Here is a 19,042-nt window from a genome sequence, read left to right as displayed (position 1 = left end):
CGCTTTGCTCAGGGCATTTTCCATATATGGTGCAACCAGGAACAGGAAGTGCACTGCTTCGTTAAACCAGGGGTAGATCACAGGGTGCCTCTGAACATTGCTGAACTCCAACTCCCATCAGCCCCAGTTAGCAGAACCCATGGTCAGGGATGATGGGATCACAGGAAAGCTGCCTTCTACAGAGTCAAATCCACTGGTCCATCTAGCTCAGTGTTTCCCAAACTTGGGTCTCCAGCTGTTTTTGGACTACAACTCCTATCATAAAACAAGACTAGTGGTCAGGGGTGATGGGAATTGTAGTCCATAAGCAGCTGCAGACCCAAGTTTGGGAAACACTTGATCTAGCTCAGGCATCCCCAAACTTCGGCCCTCCAGATGTTTTGGACTAAAATCTCCATCATCCCTGACCACTGGTCCTGTTAGCTAGGGTTCATGGGAATTGTAGGCCAAAACATCTGGAGGGCTGCAGTTTGGGGATGCCTGATCTAGCTCAATATTGTCTACACAGACAGCTCTCCCAGATTTCAGACAAGGGGTCTTTCCCAGTCCTGCCTGAAAATGCACCTTCTAGATGCATAGCAGAGGCTCTAGTACTGAGAGACGTCTCCTCCTGAAAACCCCACCCCCAACCTTGCCTTAAGAGAACCATAGCTGGAATAACTCTAAAGGCCCTCTGCCACTGCACTTTTGTTTTTACATCAGCCTGGCTGTCTGACTCTCCTTTCTATATAGTCATTTTTAATATGCCATAACGGGGGGAGGGGGCATTTTCAGAGAGGGGTTGTGGCTGGGGAAGGAATAACCCCTCCCTTCTTAGCATACTGGGGACATAGACACATACACACAGAGACACACATGCCATGCCGCCCCCCGTCCCCATGTAATTAATTACAGAAAAACAGAGGATGTAACAGCATGCAAGGCATTAAGCATAAACATGCCATTCGCCTCTGAATCTCCATGTTCAGAAGCAGCTTAACTCCGAAGGCCGGTTCCTGGGGAGCAACGGCAGGAGAAGCCTGTGGACTTCATGTCCTGCTCTTGGCTTTTCCCAGAGACATCTGGACAGCCACTGTGAGAAACAGGATGCTGAACTAGGTGGGCCCTTGGTTTCATCAACCAAAGCCCTGCTTGAGCCTTTTGTAAGAAGTATAGAGATAATGTGCATGAAGGCCTTTGAACGCTTGCTTGCTTGTCAAGCAAATAAATAGCATAGGTCCAGATAATAGGTCAGGCAACTTAACTTGCATAAGCTGTACGCAAGACCAGCCACGTACGCTGAGGTGGTCCCTTTCTCAATTCAGTCTAAAACCTACCAGCCTATGGTTTGCTTTCCATCTTGCACACACCTGGACGTCATCACCTCTGGCCAAGGGACTGAGAAGACAGTTATGCCCTCTTTTACCATAATGCCTCTCTCCTTCCAGAAGTGCCTCCAGATATTCTGTTTCATGACTTCAACATTTTGACCCTAGGTTGTTGTTGTTTTTTACACACACACACATTTTGCTGGTGGGGTTTTTGGAGAACTCCCGTCACCGAATCTGAAAGGTAGATTTTGAAGGAGAGCTGTAGTTCAGCTCATGTATCGGTTCAGGAAGTGGGAATGGGGTAAGTTCACATCTCTGCCCGCTTGTTCCAGTGCTTTGAGAAAATGTTTGCAGGTCATGAAGGACCTTAGACTGTTCCAGGGAGGCAGTTGTTGTGTTGTTACACTCCTGCATCAAATGACAAAAGTCACTGCAGTACGTACACATAGAAAAGGTTCACTGGGAAAGAGGAGGCCTCTTTTCTCTTGCTAAGCTTGCTAATGCAAAGTACTGTACACAGCCGGCCAAGGAAGTGGTTGGAGTTCTTAGCTGCCCTTAATATCTGCATTTACATCCTGCTAAAAATAAAATGGGATACACCACCAGCTATCAATCTCCTCCCTCAAGAGGCATTATGGTTTTGGCCGCTTGCGACAAAATTTCTTGACACTGCAGCTATTTCCACTCGGAGCCGTAGGTTTTTGCTCTGACTGCCCATCAAGGCTCTGTGATTTGATGCTGCTTGTTCTCTCTTCTGAGCTGTCTGTTCCCATCAGCTGCGTTACACTTAATAGTATTTATTCATCTTAGGGAAGCTTCCAAAATGTCTCAATCCAGAGCACCGAGGTAGGGGCAGCCCGGAGAAGTTGCAGGTTTTCACACGCAAGTATTATACACGCCAGCCACATTGCAAATAAGAGGGGGGGGAGGAGAAAACATGCAGCTTGCTTGGTGGATTAATTGGATGCAGAGCTGGATTGTTTACAAATCTATTCTTAAAATTTAATTCATCTCTTCCTATCCAAAAATACATCTTGGCAAACATAGCTCAGAGAAGCTCAAGCCTGGCAAAGCAGCTAGGAAATGGAGAATGTTTCCTGGGGAATCACAGCATCACAGACTAAGGGCTGAATTGAAGTCTGTATTGGGTGCTAGAATGGACCATATTCAAGGGCCCCCAATTGCATGAGTTCAGATGCACACCGAGAATTATAATGTGAAGACTTGTCCCTTCTCCCTATGAGACCACAAATGGTAGAGCACATGCATTGCATGCAGGAAGTTCCAGATTCAACCCGCAACATCTTGACTTTAAAGCCTGGTAACATAATTAGGAGAAACCCTTGCCCCAAGCCCAGAGACAGGACCGGCCTAGGTCAGTTTGGCCTAAGTCAGCAAAGCCCAAAATAGCACACCCTTGCGCAGCAGGGAAGAAGGGGTGAGTGAAGATCTACATCAGCAACAAGAGGGGAAGAAAAATTGACAACAGGATCTGCTGCCCCTGGCAATCCCGCCACCTGAGGAGGTTGCCTAATGGGTGGGCCGGCCCTGCCTGAAGACCTCTTGCTATTCTGAGCGGCTAATAGCGATGAAAGAGAAATTAGTTTGTTCTGCATTTTAAAGCAAACAGTTTGTGCCTTATAGATTCTCCAGTATTAGGAACTGTAGGCCTTTGCATAACAGTTTCCAAGAACCACTAGTGGGGAAGAGTGCTGCTGTGCTCAGTGCCGTCTTAAGCGTATCTGGCGCCGTGGTGCGAAGATCCCTCCGGCGCCCCCCCCCCGCCCCATTTCCCAGCGCGGCTGTCTGGCGGGCGCAGCATTGCGCCACCCAGCCTTTGCCTTAGAGCCGGCCCTGGCCGTGCTCACGTTCTACCTGAAAGTTTCCCTTATTGGCCAATGTGAGAAGAAGATGCTGATCCAGGCGGGTCTTTGGTCTGCTCTAGCAGGGTTCTTCTCATTTGGCTTAAAACACAGCTGCCTATTGGATTAAGCACTTATTCGATTTTTGCAATGAAGTTGCACACATGAACTTAAAATTGTGTACAACACTCCTAGGAATTTTAGGGGGGAAAGCAAAGCATACAAAAATGTGTGACCTAGCAAGAAAATGCATACCGATATGCACAAGTTCAACAAAAAAGATAGGGCAATACAGAGCTATGACTGAGCACATGGAAAACTGACTTGGAACAGAAATTGGCTTATCCATCCACCTCTAATAGATAAGAGGTGTGTTACATGCACCAGTCTGTGAGGTAGAACTATCTAAAGTGTGAAGAACGAACTCTGGCAGCCAGCACCTTCGAAAGGAACATCAACAAAGAATTCACAAGGGGACCCACTTCTGAGCATTTCTAGAGACCTTAAATCTGAACTTTTCTTCTAAACATCACCACCTTGCTGTGTACAAGATTCAACTTTAAATTTTACTTTTCCTTTATGTATTTATAGGCTACTTTATTGGATAAAGTCCACCAATATCTATAGGCAGTCCCTATTTTGGGGGGTAGAAAGACTGATCATTTGCTTCATAGCATGAAACGCAAGCTGATTCTACGAAACACATCTGCAACAAGTCTATAAATTGCCTCCTGCTTATATCTCAGGAAGAACTGCAGGCAAGGCAGCCTGTAAAGAGAGCAAAAATAAAACCTTCAGCTACTGAAACAATGTTAAATTTGCCTCCACCGAAAAGATAAAAGGGCTTTGCTGGAAGCATCCCAAAGCCAAAGAGAGTAATGTGCTCAATATGCGACGTCTACAATGGTTTGCTGGGTTGCCGCATCTACGATGGGTTTGAGACTCAGTGCTCTGGGAGGGCAGCCTTTTTTAACCTTTGCCACAGACCACCCAGAAGATACACATGTCAAAAGGTGGGATATCACACTCCTGTCTTTTACGGATGGCAAATCCACCATTTTCAGCTTCTCTCAATTTCTCGTTTTCCCAATCTCCAATTCAGTTCTCCACGTTAGTTTGCATTGTGCACAGTAATACAAAACTTAGTGGCAACACCAAAAATCTCTTTGGCCAGGTATTGTAAATCCCATCACTGTCTTGAGTGGGAGAATTTAGAAGTGGAAACCACAGACACTGGCAAAATAAAAGAACTAAACATGGAAGTTATGGAGTATGTACCTCGCTTGGAATGGAATAAATTTTGATGCTAGGGTAGCCAGTCACACAGTGCCAAAAGAGAAAGTTAATCACTCCCCCCCCCCAAAAAAAAGGACAGAAAGACAGACACTAGCATAAAATTTGCAAATGTGAATTCATATGAACAGAGGCAAATTTAGAAACAATTACTTTCATTCAAAAGAAATTCATCTCCATGCAATGGGGAAGATTGTGACCAGGTGTGTGCCTGCTTAGTCTCTTGGGGTTGATGTGCTGCTACAAAGGACCCCCTTGCTCTTCCTTCTTAGAGTTATTTATCTTTAAGCTGACTTGGACCAGACAACCCTTCAAACAGAGGACATGCGGTCAACAGAGTGCGTTCCATAATGTAATATTAATTCAGGGCCAGCCCACCCAGGAAGTAGGGTGAAGCAGCTGCCCAACCGCTGTCAGAGAAGCAGCACCAAATTCTCATGCCAGATCTTGTGAGACCTTATGGAGCGTGAGAAATGAGATCTGGCAGAAAATTGGTGCCTATGGCAGGGCCACTTCACCACGACTGGCAGAGGCGGTGTAGTGGGGCAAGAGGAGGCGAGTAGCCCAGCAAAGGAGGAGGCACTGCAGGGAGGCAGAGTGGGGCAGCAATTCTCATTTCACCTCGAGAGGGAAAACTGGGATGTAACACCTCTGTATGCATTGCACCACAGTCCTGCTTGCAGGCTTCTGACTGGCATCTGACTGGCCGCTGGTTCAGGACGCTGGACTAGACGGGCCTGATTCACCAGGGCTCTTCTTCATAATCCTATGTTTTAGAACAGGCATCCCCAAACTGCGGCCCTCCAGATGTATTGGCCTACAACTCCCATGATCCCTAGCTAAGAGGACCAGTGGTCAGGGTGATGGGAATTGTAGTCTGGAGGGCCGAAGTTTGGGGATGCCTGTTTTAGAAGGTTGTGCTCAAATTAGATTGCACAGCTATATCCATATTCTAATAAGAGAGGTGAGAAATGTCCCCATTGTGGTGGCTTTTCTACCAGAGAGCAGGCTTCCCAACCAACAGGGAAGTGCTCTGCGTGCGTTTCCTAGCTGATACGTACCCATGAAGTGTTTCCTCCCCCCCCCTTTCCAGCTGGTGGACTAACTATTGCTAGCAACCAGAAAGCCATGCGTGTGAAAGAAAAGGGACCCACACTAAACAAGAGCGGACTGTGAAATTTCACATTAATTGAAATAAACTGTGCTGATTTGGAGGCAAGGGAGACCTGGCTTCCCAAAGATGTGCCGTGCTGAGCTGTGTGGCATGTGGAGTTAACAAGAATCAGATGCCCCACATTCCTACTTCACCAACCTCTCCATATACTTGCTGGATGGATAGATACCATGCACAGCAGAAAGGATCTTTCTTCAAAGTGGGGGATTTGCAGCATACTTCTGCCAAGCACTTTTGTACAGTTTTAAAATATGCTGATGAACTTCCTTTCTACCAATGGAAACCAAACTATCATTTGCTATGAGGTGAGACACCGAGTCACCACCTCTCAGCCTCAGTACCCTTGCTTGCAAACATAACTGTTGACCAACCTCACAATACCACTGTAGCCATGAATAAGGCAGGTCTCATATAATGATAATGATAATGATAATTTATTACTTATATCCCACCCATCTGGCTGGGTTTCCCCAGCCACTCTGGGCGGCTTCCAACAGGAGATTAAAAATACATTTAAACACCAGCCATTAAAAAACTTCCCTAAACAGGGCTGCCTTCAGATGTCTTCTAAACGTCAGATAGTTGTTTATTCCTTTGCCATCTGATGGGAGGGCGTTCCACAGGGCGGGAGCCACTACTGAGAAGGCCCTCTGCCTGGTTCCATGTAACTTGGCTTAGAGTGAGGGAACTGCCAGAAGGCCTTCAGCACTGGACCTCAGTGTCCGGGCTGAACAATGAGAGTGGAGACGCTCCTTCAGGTATACAAGACTGAGGCCGTTTAGGGCTTTAAAGGTCAGCACCAACACTTTGAATTGTGCTCAGAAACATACTGAGAGCCAATGTAGGTCTTTCAAGACCAGTGTTATGTGCTCTCGGCGGCCGCTCCCAGTCACCAGTCTAGCTGCCGCATTCTGGATTAATTGTAGTTTCCTGGTCACCTTCAAAGGTAGCCCCACGTGGAGCGAGTTGCAGTAGTCTAAGCGGGAGATAACCAGAGCATGCACCACTCTGGCAAGACAGTCCACGGGCAGGTAGGGTCAGCCTGTGTACCAGATGGAGCTGGCAGACAGCTGCCCTGTACACAGAATTGACCTGCGCCTCCATGAACAGCTGTGAGTCCCACCTCCTTTCCACACACCCCAACTTCAAAACCATTTGACTTCCTCCCTTCAGCCCATCCCTGTTCCCACTTCATAAAATGGCTAAGACTGATGGTCTTTTCTCCAACTTCTTTGAAGTGTTTTATGATCAAGAGGTGCATAAGGAATAAGCAATAAACCAGGAAGATTGTCGTGTAAAAAAGTCCTGAAATTCTGAAAGTTCTGAACGTATCCCGAGAACAACAGAAATATTTGCATTATTTGGATTAACACTCAGTGCCAGGCGTGCTCAAACAGTTTGGAAACGTACGGCGGCACAAAACCCATTGCCTTTAACTTATCCCTCATATACAAAGGAGCTCATCTTTCCTTGCAGATAAGCATGAGGAAAACAGGACATCCAAGGGTATTGAAAATATCAGGAGTGCCTTTGTAGACAAAACCAGTAGGCTATAGCACTGTCACTATTGTGGTTCTGAAAAGGCAAATTTAACCCAAATTGCTCCTGGTTTAACCAGCTTTTGTGCCGACACAGCTTTTGTGTCGGCTCAGTGCCTGGATGTTAAGGCCACCTGGGAACCATATCTATGCCATCTTGGGTTCCGCAATGAATGAAAAGCAGGGTATAAATATGAAGAAGTGTAAAGTAATAGTTCACAAAAATGAAGATACAAAGCAGGTTTCTTAACCCTCACAATCCTAGTTGACCTCCTGTAGATCTGGCCCTGGGTAAGCTTCTTACAAAGAGAAGTTCACTGCCAAGATATTTAACATTTCTGGCGCTGCAAAGTTCTGCTGTAATTATGCTTAAGAGGCTTCAGGCCTACACACAGCATGAGTGATATGTTTTATGGCTAAAAGCCTGTAGGCAATTTGGCTACACTGAGCCAAACAAAAGCCAAGGCTCTGTATCAGGTGTTCGCAGGCACAATTATTTCAGGGCTTTTAACTTAAAGGCACACCGTTCCGAGTGTCAGACTCTTCAGAGAGGGGGGAAACTGTAGCTTACTATGGTAGGGGATATATAGATATGTTCTATCTAAAATAGATATATTCTGTTTCAGATTCACAACCCAACTACCCCAAAAAAGGCTTTTCAGAGAGCCAAAGAACGAGCTACAGAAAAAGGGCTGAGTTCGGAGTCTGCAGTCACCTCTTACATTTAATCTGCGGTTTCATCCAATTTGATTTCAATTGCACAAAACGTTCCTATGCACATGTTGATATGCTCATCTTTGCCTCTAGTTAAGTGAAAAAGCAGTGCAAGGTGGCTAAAAATTGTTCCAAAGATAACACAAGGAAGACTGCTTAGCTTTGGTTGGTGCTAGACTTACAAAGCGTTGGTTGCAAAATGTCGCTAATGAGCCACCTGATGAATGACAGCAATGATGCCATTTACAAAAGTTCTAACAAAATGTTGTAATAAGGAACCATGGGTGGGCGGGTGGGGGTCATAAAAGTGTCTGCCTTGAGTTCACGCACGAGCTTCTTTCTCCTTTCCTGGTGCATTCCTGATTTGCGCTCTTTTGCTATCAGCTAAATTTATGTTTAGCAACAATCCTGTGCATGTTAGGAGGTAGAATGAGAACTCCGCCACTGTCTTATAGCTTCACCACCTTGAGGCTCCTGAAGATCTCTTGCTTCCTTTAACACCAACCTCCCCAACCTTGGATCTCTCCATGCAGTTCTATCACCCCTGGCCATTGGCCATGCTGGCTGCATTACAGAGCTCGTAGTCCGACAACTTCTGAGAACCCTGCATTGGAGAAAGCTCTCCAGTGATTCCACACTTTCTCCCTTGCTGCTCTTCGGGCCCGGAAATGCCCTTGAGAATGCATCCATGAAAACACTTCCTTGACTTCACACTTATCCTCAAAATACGTCAGGGAGATCTTTGGGGCAACTGGCTAGCCCTAAAGCCCAACTACAACTCATCCCAAAAATGTGCTAACTGAAACAATCACATATTATTCTCCTCTTTACCCCCTTGCTTCCGTATCCTTTCTCAGTTGTCCCACTTGAGTCTGTTTTTGGACTGAAAGGCTTTAAGAAAGTAACAAATCTAGCCTAGCGTCCTGTTCTCAGAGTGGCCAGCCAGACCCCCATGAGAAGCCCACAAGCAAGAGATGAGCATCAGACCTCTCTCCAGCTCATGACCCCCAGCAACAGGCATTCAAGGAGGCATGCCACCTCTGATATTGGAGCTGGTGCATTGCCCTTATTGCAAACAGTTGCTGAAAAGCCTTATCCTCTATTAGTGTTTCTTTAATCTCCATTTAAAGACACAAATTTGGGAGCCTTGACTATATCTTGTGGCAGCAAATTCCACAGTTGCCCTGCAGGAAGCTGCAATTCCTGTTTTCTCATTCTTTGCAAGAATAGTTTTATATAAATAACAAAGAACAGCATATTTTTATTATTATTATTATTTCTAAAACACCCTCCGCAAAATTGAGAAGCAGAACAAACCGTGGTTCGTTTTCTGCAGAGGCATGGGATAAAACCACACAGAAATTTTTTCCACAGGCCCTAATGTGCCCGAAATCCACTCCCATGCCTCCCATTTCTCAACAATATGCTCAACACTCTGGGAGAGATTGGTGGCTTGGACATGATTTAGAACTGTAGCAAGTGGGCACTGTGTTATTTGCCTATTCTAGGCCACACACAAGTTGGCAGCAATGACCAAGTGTAGGAACGCCATTTGGGGTGGGTCTTCCTATTTGGCCGCTATATATACAGTGGTACCTCGGTTTGTGACCGCCTTGGGGAGCGACCGCTTCGGTTTCCAACCACCGCAGACCCAGAAGTGTTTACATCCAGGTTCCGCAGCACTCGGATGCACAGAAGAGATCTGCGCAGCGCACGCGTGTGCAGAAGCGCTTTATCGGCACTTCATGCACGTGCAGAAGTGCGCCTCGGGGAGCGACCAACTCGGGGAGACACCGGCTCCCCGGAACCAATTGTGGTCACAAACCGAGGTACCACTGCATAGACTTGTCAGGTGGAGATTTCTCAGTGCTAAGGCTGATTTATTTTCTCCCACAATGAACTCTGATCTGATGTTCTCTCTCTTCCTTTGGTCACTGTTAACTCCGCGGGAGTTTTCTAACCAATGCTATCAACTGTTAAGTCTTTGAATCCAGCTGCTAAATCAGTGCAGAAGACTGCACAGCACAGCTCAGGTCCGTTTAAAGTTAACGAGCACTTTGCAAAGCACTTTGCAGCACACTTGCAAATGACTCACGCTGCTGCACTTTAGTAGGCTTTGTAGAACCTCAGGTGAAAGATCAAAGCAGAACTCTACACAAGATCTTTGCCGTTTGGAACAAAGAAAACATTGTTGCATCCCTTTATTCCAAGCTCTGGCAAACAGGTCTCGCAGTTCAGGCTTAAAGTGAGCATGAAGCAGAGCTCTGCCCAAATCAGAATCCTGACTCTGGATTCCAGGTAGGGCAGAAGCCTTTCCTGACCATATGGAAGATCTGCTGCTTCCACAAGGAATGCTCTAGTTCTTCCCTATTCAGGTAGTTTTAAAAAGGTGAAGAAATACATGAACAGGATGTTACATTTGTCTATCTGTTTATCTACACTCCTGCTAAGTTTCTAGCTCTCATGGTTTCCGAGAACAGCTTTTAAAACTAGAACCGTTGAGTCTTAAAATCTGGGAAACCAAGGCAACTAAACATGCTCCATAGATCCTCACCAATCCATCCCAGCAGCAAAAAGGAGGAGATATAGCACTGAAAGAATGTGGTATTGTTTCTTCACTGCAAGTGCTACAGCAGACAGGGAAGATTCTTTGCCATCTGTTTTGTTCCACTTGGCACTCTTAAAACACCCGCCTCCTCCTTCCTGTGCTACCGACGGGCACTTTCAAAGCACCAAAAATAAGCGGAATATATTTTTAACGTTTTGCGTTCCCTTTCTGCTGTGACATCCATATGAAAACTTTCCCTTCCAGCTCCTTTCCAGGAGGAAGCACTGAGGGAAAGGGCAGGGGGTGGAGGATGGTCAGAAGAAGTCCAGTTGACAGCGACCAGCAGAATAGCAGCGAAGAGGAGCCACAGGCCAGATTTGCCCTACCTTTCAAAGACAGAAGCAGGAGCCTGATCCTGTTAGGCTTTGAACTCCTGTCAGCCTCAGAGAGCATGGTCAGGGCTGATGGAAATCCATCAATATCTGGTGGGGCATATCCTTGCCTTAAAAGCAGGGTGGCTGATCTTCTGAAAAGCACGGATGGAAGGGCCCATATATATCTCCCAGCCTTACCTTCCAAGTCCCGGACTGCAGAATCCGGGACCGGCAGCCGGGTGACACCGGAAGTTGCGTCGACGTAACTTCCGGTGTCGCTTTGCCTTTCTATGGGCACCAAAAATGGCCACCGCCAGCTTCAAAAGTAGCTTCTACGCATGACCGGAAGTGCGTCGACGCAACTTCCGGTGTTGCCCCGCCCATCTACGGGCACCAAAATGGCTGCCGCCAACACCGGAAGTCGCATCTACGCACTTCTGGTCATGCGTAGATGCGACTTTTGAAGCCGGCGGCGGCCATTTTTTGTGCCCATAGAAGGGCATATCAGAAAAAAATGGCCGCCGGCAGGAGAAATTAACGGAGAAAAACGGGAGACGAAGTGATACGGGGGACCACCAGGAAAACGTAAGTAAAAACGGGGGTTTCCCTGGGAAAACGGGAGAGTTGGCAGCTATGCTCCCAGCTTGCATTCCACTGTGGCACTGAATTTCAGCAGTGCACAAAACTCCAGAGGAAAATGAGAAACAGAGGAATGAAAGGGTTGGTTAAAATGGTTAAGATATGCTAATACAGAGGCACAAACCTAGGCTTTGCTTCAGCTTAAAATGTGGATCTGCACACCCCTCAGTAATGATGTGTAAAAGTAACTTCCTGCGAGTCAAAAATGAACGGGGGAGAGCATTATGCGCTGACAGTTCTGACCTTCACAGAACACACCTCTACTTCTGTGAAAATGGGCACATTATCACTTTGGTGCTGTGGCTGGAAAGAAGGACTGGGGAGACCCTGATTCAAATACCCAATCAACCATGGATCTCACCGGGTGACCTTGGGTGGGCTAGTCGCTCTCTCTCAGCCTAACCTACCTCGCAGGGTTGTCTGTGAGGATATAATGGATCTGTGGTGTGTAAGCATCATGCAAGCAAATCAGAACAGATAGAGGATGAATTATCATTGTCATATAGCTTTTCCGCATATCCTCAATTAAAGCCCAGGTGTAAACTCCATGTAAGCTTTATGCAAGCAAACCACAGTGTATGCTCAATAAATGGGGAGGAGCCCCCAATTCACAGTGGGACAACAGTTTTTCTGTTCAACGTGCTACCATCTGCCTTATTGCAGGGCAGATTCAAGGGTAAACCATACACGGAACGAGTCTGCCCCTGCGGCCTTGATGGAGGTAGAAACTGTCTCTCATGCCTTGTTACGCTGCTGTTTCTACGGGGATATACTCTTGGTGTTTAGTGCCCCTGCTATGCAAAAATCTCCAAATGAATCTGAACTTCAATGTCTAAAATCCCTGGTAGAGGACAAGGATCCTGAGATCACGTTAAGGGGAGCCAAATTCTGTGTGATTGCCATAAAACTTAGGGAACAAGCTGTGCTATCATAATGATTTAGGCCTTGAATGACAATTTTAGGTTATATGTTAGCGACTGAGTTTTAATCTATATATTTTTAAACTGTTGCTATATGTGTATTTTTTACCATTGTGTCTAATTGCAAATTCAAATGTACCCCTATCGTTTTTTATGATTTCCCTGATGTTGTATGTGGGCTGGAACTGGTCTGTGACTGAAATAATGAATTCAACAGTTTTTCTGACACCATCTTCTGGCCCCAGGTATCTCAGCTTTGTTCCCTGCACCGGTGAGTGACTCATTGAGCAGATACATAAAATATAATGAAGGGAGGGAAGGAAGGAAGGAAGGCTATAATGTCGTGACCATCGACTCTATACAAGGGAACAAACTGACTCGTGACCAGCTAAGCCAAACCACCGCTGCACAGGCCAAACCACACCATATCCTCCTCAGAGTTAATATATGCACTGCCTCATTTATTTGACCTCGCCAATAAAAGCTGTGCATTTTTTATTTGCCCTTATTAGGACAATCTCTGTTATCAACCTCTGGGCCCTAAAGTTTACTTTGCAAACATACACTGCACATCAGCAATAAAAAAGCAAAATAAAATAAAGCACGCATCAGAAATTAAAAGGATCAGGGAAGAAATAAAAGCCTGGGAGTTCAGTTGGGTTTGCGCAGCTGCATCAGAATTTGTGACCAATTTAAAAAAAATGTTTTTGCTTTTTTTTAAAAAAAAAGAGTAATCTTGTCTTCTTGATAATTTTAGCTCTGCTAAATTTTTTAATTTTAGCTCTGCATCCTGTAACATGTAAAAGTACAGAGTGCCTCTCAGCACATGCCGAGTGCATTTGCCTGATTACCAGCGAAGCAAACTCTTAGTTGGTGCTTAGGCAAGTCTGAACCCTGCACCTCTCATTTTATGGACTAAACTGTATTAAATTCATTAGACGTAGCTTGAAGATGGCTTGCTTATACGCTGACTGGGGGTTGCTTTTAAACCAATTCAACACTAAGCCAGGATTCTTTGAAAGCCAAAGTAAACACAAGCAAAGTATCCAGAAGGATCAATATTCAATTATGACAGAATCACTGCTTGCCAGTTCAGGGTGGCCGGTGGTTGTGACCTATCACGGCAGCTCCACTAGCCCCCAGAACAATGCCATCGTGCAGGCAACTGTTTGCTTCCTCCCCGGCCACTGTGGAGCATCACAGGTTCCCACCAGACCTGATTTGAAATATCCTCCAATCCTCGGTGGCCTGGGGGGTGGGGCTTGGGGAGTGGACCCGAGTGTGGCAGTCTTCATTCAGGTCCGCTCCCAGCCTATATAATGCAGCTGGTGCTGCTTTCGGCAGTACACACATTCAGCCAGGAGCATCACCCACCCACTGTCGTTATTGCCTTTGTGTTGGTGTCCTAACCTTTTCTTCCAGGATGTTTTGTGGGCTTTGCTATGGTTTTGTAAGGGTTGCCCTATTCGGAGCCGGGAAGGAATTTTCCCTGCTCTGCAGGTTTTGCCTTCCTTAAAGGTAAAGGGACCCCTGACCATTAGGTCCAGTCGTGACCGACTCTGGGGTTGCGCGCTCATCTCACATTATTGGCCGAGGGAGCCGGCGTATAGCTTCCAGGTCATGTGGCCAGCATGACAAAGCCGCTTCTGGCAAACCAGAGCAGCCCATGGAAACACCGTTTACCTTCCCGCTGTAGCGGTTCCTATTTATCTACTTGCATTTTGACGTGCTTTCGAACTGCTAGGTTGGCAGGAGCTGGGACCAAGCAACGGGAGCTCACCCCGTCACAGGGATTCGTTAATGCATCGTAAAACCCTTAATGCATCGTAAAACCCTTGTACATGTCTGTACAAAGAAATTTGTGAAAGAATTTTTTATGAAAAGACACTTGGAAGCCATTTATATATATATATATATATATATATATATATATATATATATATATATATATATACACACAGTGGTACCTCGGTTTATGAACACAATTGGTTCCGGAAGTCTGTTCATAAACTGAAGCGTTCATAAACTGAAGCGAACTTTCCCATTGAAAGTAATGGAAAGTGGATTAATCCGTTCCAGACGGTCCGCAGAGTAACCGTTCATAAACTGAAGCGAACTTTCCCATTGAAAGTAATGGAAAGTGGATTAATCCGTTCCAGACGGGTCCGCGGAGTACTTAAACTGAAGCGTTCATAAACTGAAACATGGGTGTAATTGGTTCCGGAAGTCTGTTCATAAACTGAAGCGTTCATAAACTGAAGCGAACTTTCCCATTAAAAGTAATGGAAAGTGAATTAATCCGTTCCGGATGGGTCTGCGGTGTTCATAAACCGAAAATTCATAAACCGAGGTGTTCATAAACCGAGGTTCCACTGTATATATATATATAAAGAAATCACAGGTACACCTTCACTTTTACTTTTTGGGATGTCTTATTCCTTAAGACACAAGAAACTCCAATGAGAACGTACGAAATTCCATCCTTTTGAGAGCCAATTGGATTGGGGGGGGGGAGTACATCCAAAAATGGCACGGAAAAAGTTAGGGAGTAGGTGAGGGGAAACAACACCTTTAAAATGAGAAAATATTTTTTTTACAGTGGTGGAAAACTAGGAACACACAAACACATGAATGCAAAGCACACGCACACACAACCAAATACTTCTGTACGGAAATATTATTATTTCAATCAGGAGAGAGATAAACCTCTAGAGGGACCAGTGGAAACTGGCAAAGGCACAAATATATCATCCTGAATGGAAATAGTTTTCATTCAATGTACTGATAACCTTCTGGCTACAAAAGGCAGTGGTGACAAGCTATATTGTTCTGTTTTCAGAGATATAGCTATCAATAGACTCATTTGGGGAGAATAGGGGGTATTTAACAAATACGACTGCTAATAATATGCTGTAGTAAGAGTTAATGGAAATGATGGTTAAGAGACTGCGTCCTAGGGCTCAGAAGTCCCCCATTCAATACTCATTTTCTAAGAACTTAGAAACAGCTCTGCTGGATCAGGCCAGAGCCCCATCGACTCCATCATCCTGTCCTTACCACAACCAACCAGATGCTGTGAGGACAGGAAGCCTTCAAACAGGGCCTGAGTACAACAGCAACCCTCCCCTTCTGCAGTTCTCAGCAACCGTTAATCAGAAGCATTGTGCCTCCCAACAGCGGTGGAGATCAGGGGTAGTAGCCTTATCCTCCCAGGAACCGTTCAATTGTTTTTCAAAGCCATCCAAGTTGAGGGCCATCCACGCCTCCTGTGGCAGTGAGTTCCGGAGTTTAACCGTGCGCTGCATGGAGAAATGCTTTCTGCCCTCCAACCTTCTGCTTCATCCAATGGCCACGAGTTCTAGCATCATGAGAAAGGAAGGAAAACGGTTCTCTATCAACTTTCCATCCATACTTTTTTGTACACTTCTGCCATGTCGCCTCTAACTTGTCTTTTCTCCAAGGACATAAGAAGATCCCCATGGGATCCCCGAATTTCAACTTTGCTCCCAATCTTCTTTCCCACGCCAGCTGTCCAGACGTCTGTGGGAGTCCCACAAACAGGTCATGGGGGCAATAACCCTGCCCTGATGCTCTTCCCCGGTAAGGGCTATGCAGTGTATTGCTGCCTCTGCTCAGTAGGCAAGATTATATTTCTTATTCCCTTCCTTGAAGGAACTCAGGCTGCTGCACAAAGTCCTGTTCCCACCCACCTCAGTTCTGTCCTCATGACAACCCTGTGAGGTAGGTCAGGTCTGAGAGTGAGTGAGTGAGTAGCCCAAGGCCACTCTGTGAGCTTCCTGGATTATCCACCTGGTTCTCCCCAGTCCTAGCAAAACTCTAACTACTACAGCACATTCAAGAAGCCATCGTGCTTATCCTTAGCCCTCCATCTCTAATTATAGGGACAATAATAATAATGACCCACCACGCAGAACTGTTGTGGAAATGCAATGTAAGTGAGGTGCTAAAAGCACTCATAAAATCACTAGATGAATGCTGTATATTATCCTAAGTTTTAATAACAAATGCATGTAGAGGGTCAATTATTAGGCAGCCTAGATGACACCATCCATGCATAACAGGGGGGTATCAGCAGGCTGGGGAGAGAACCCCAAGGTCTGCAGTAGTACAAAAGCCCTAAGGGGGTGGGGGCCAAGACCCCCCAATGAAGTCAGAGCGTTCCCAGTGACTACATCATGCTGGCTGACTGCTGGGTGGAAAGCGGAAAACCATCTTGAATGAGAAATGGAATGGAACATCCCAAAAGTAGGTATGGCCGGCTGGCCGGCCTGCAGAGCAGGAGCACTCTACCCTGCAACTTTATTTTGTGGTTTTATTTTCTGCAAGTCCCGTTACACACTAAAAAGAGTTCCCAAAGAACCCATTCCTGGGGCCATTTTGGCCTCAGTTCTCACACAGAAAGGGCAAATCTGCCACATGTGCATTTTTGCATTTAATATCAGGTTATCATTTTAGAGGTTGCACTACCAAGTTGACCTGTTGCAATAACCTTTGCTTGACACAGCAGCTTTAGCTGACTTCAGCTCTGTTAAAACAAAACACAAAACAAAACCCCAGTAGTTTGATATGAATCTAAGTATCCAGAATCGAGGAATTTGGTTGGATTCATTCAATCTGTCAGGGATTTGGAGCCACTGAGTCTGCTAGGTCCTGCTGCAAATCTGACTCGCTTGAGTAAAGTTTTTTATTACCTATGATTCACAAAAGGCTGAGTAACTTGCGAAGCTCGTTGGTGCGATGCTGTGGGACATGTAAGTATCGAAGGAATGTTTAATATTTACTTCGTTTTCTGTCTGCTGCCCGTGTGATAACAAAGTCACCGTCTAGATACCTGTCTGAGCCTTTATCCCTTTAACAGGGAAGAGACACTGAGAGGCTTTGAGTCAGGCAGCCTGATGACCCTCAATCATGATATGGGCATGTGTCACCTTCTGACAAAGCTGATTGATGAATGAGTGGGAAGGGTTGAGCTGATAGTTGGAGATATGCTGGAAGAATCACAGAACTATGTGGAAATGCCAAACGGGGTTGACTTTAGCAAGACAAAAAAACGAGCCCCTGTGGTTAACTGTCTACATGGTGCCACTCATCTCATTCAGCTGGAAGAAATATCTACCACTATGCATCAATTTATCCAGATTCAGTGTATGTAATCTTGTCAAGTCTCCTTTTGGAGGGAAATTGTATAATTACCTCTGCAGATTTTCATATTATGAATTATGCCATAAAATCCACTGTGAATTTTAAAAAAAAACAACTAATAAATTGGGCTTTTAGTGTTATCGGCCCAGTCCTCTGGAACACCCTGCCACTAGAGATTCAGCAGGCACTTTTCCATGCCAACTTTTAAGGGCCTGCTGAAAAATATTCTATTCAACCAGGCCTGTTTGTGCAATTAAGAGTACATCTCCCACAATGGCCTAATGTTGTTTGTTTTTAGTTTCTTTTTGCTTTTAACTTGTTTTTAACTATTGTGATTTTATTGCCCGGTTTTATGTAAACCGCCATAAGCCGCTGTGATATATTTTTATGATACAGTGGCATACAAATATTTACAAATGATAATTAAATAACCATTCTAACTAAAACTGAAACATTTGGATCCTTTGAGGGTGTGATTATTTCTGAATGTTTAAGGTACACAATGTTCATCTCTACTGAAGTCACTTTGTTGCCGTTGTGAAAGCAGGCTTTCTAAACTATCCCCCGTTTTGATTTGATTGCTAGGGTCTGCTGTGCCCTGCTTAGTACCCCCATAAAACATTTCTGCAAATTTCTAAAATCGAGAGAGCATTTCGCCAATAGCAGACTGGGACACAATGCCTCTCCTCAATACTTTAACGGGGGGGGGGGGTAACGCAGCAATTAATACATGCAGTGCAATGATACAACTCTTCTCTCAATATCATACCACCAGATACCGCAGCACTTTCTATGCCCCTTGAGTTAATCAGTGTCTAGTATTTACCTGGAGAGTAATCAGCCTCCAAATTCCACATAGACGAAAGCTACTTCTATAACAACTAAGCAGCCAATTTTCATTTGAAATTTGATTGCTAGATCTTTTCTGAATGCGTACATACAGAGTTGTGGCCATTTTTATAAGAAAGCAAAATTTGACTACAGTACAGCAAGAGAGGGTGGAGGGGGCAGGGACGGAATCAGACAATTGAAAGCATTGGCTCACAGCTCTCCCAACATGTTGCAACCTATTCTACTTCTTCGAACCATCAGAGCCAATTTTTCTCCAACTTCACGAGGAAAACCCCACAAATCAAAAAGTTAGAAATGCCTCCCCCCCCCACACACACAAACAAACAAACAAACATACAGCATCAAAAATCAGGAACTCACATGGAAAGACCTGATAGGTTTCTTCTGCAATAGGCTCCGCTGATCATCCCTGGAATGCAGGGATTAGAGAACGGTGCTTTGCCGGCTGACAGCCTCAGAGGAAGCAGCTGAAAGAATGAGCAGGGTGTGGAAGGAGGGAGCAAAAATATTCCTGTTGCCTTCAGGCAGCTAGAGAAGATATTGGCTGCTTTCGCTCCCTCCCCTGTCAGCCAACTCCCCTGGAACGACCCTTTGGTGTATTCGAATCCTCCAACCACTTAGTCCCCTCTGCACTGTGATCACATGATCCCAGGCT

General features: G+C 45.4%; 1 protein-coding gene across 34 annotated transcripts in view; it reads right to left on the bottom strand.

Annotated features, from left to right (window-relative positions):
* The window catches only part of CALD1 (caldesmon 1), a 184,006-nt gene that overhangs the window by 36,718 nt on the left and 128,246 nt on the right, over nucleotides 1–19,042 (bottom strand). For 3 of the 34 annotated variants that reach the window (XM_088676927.1, XM_088676943.1, XM_088676928.1), the window contains exon 4: nucleotides 18,748–18,854. The exons of 29 other annotated variants lie outside the window; for them this stretch is intronic. In XM_088676927.1, the coding sequence (XP_088533053.1) occupies nucleotides 18,748–18,794 (47 nt within the window). In that variant the 5' untranslated portion in view covers nucleotides 18,795–18,854. Of the gene's footprint in view, nucleotides 1–18,747; nucleotides 18,855–19,042 lie in introns of those variants that run through there. 2 more of the 34 variants (XM_088676919.1, XM_088676929.1) reach the window with 1 other exon arrangement.

Source organism: Zootoca vivipara, chromosome 9 (assembly GCF_965207765.1).
Source record: "Zootoca vivipara chromosome 9, rZooViv2.hap1.1, whole genome shotgun sequence".
In the NCBI taxonomy this organism is placed as follows: Eukaryota; Metazoa; Chordata; class Lepidosauria; order Squamata; family Lacertidae; genus Zootoca; species Zootoca vivipara.
This window is presented reverse-complemented; position numbering and strand designations above follow the sequence as displayed.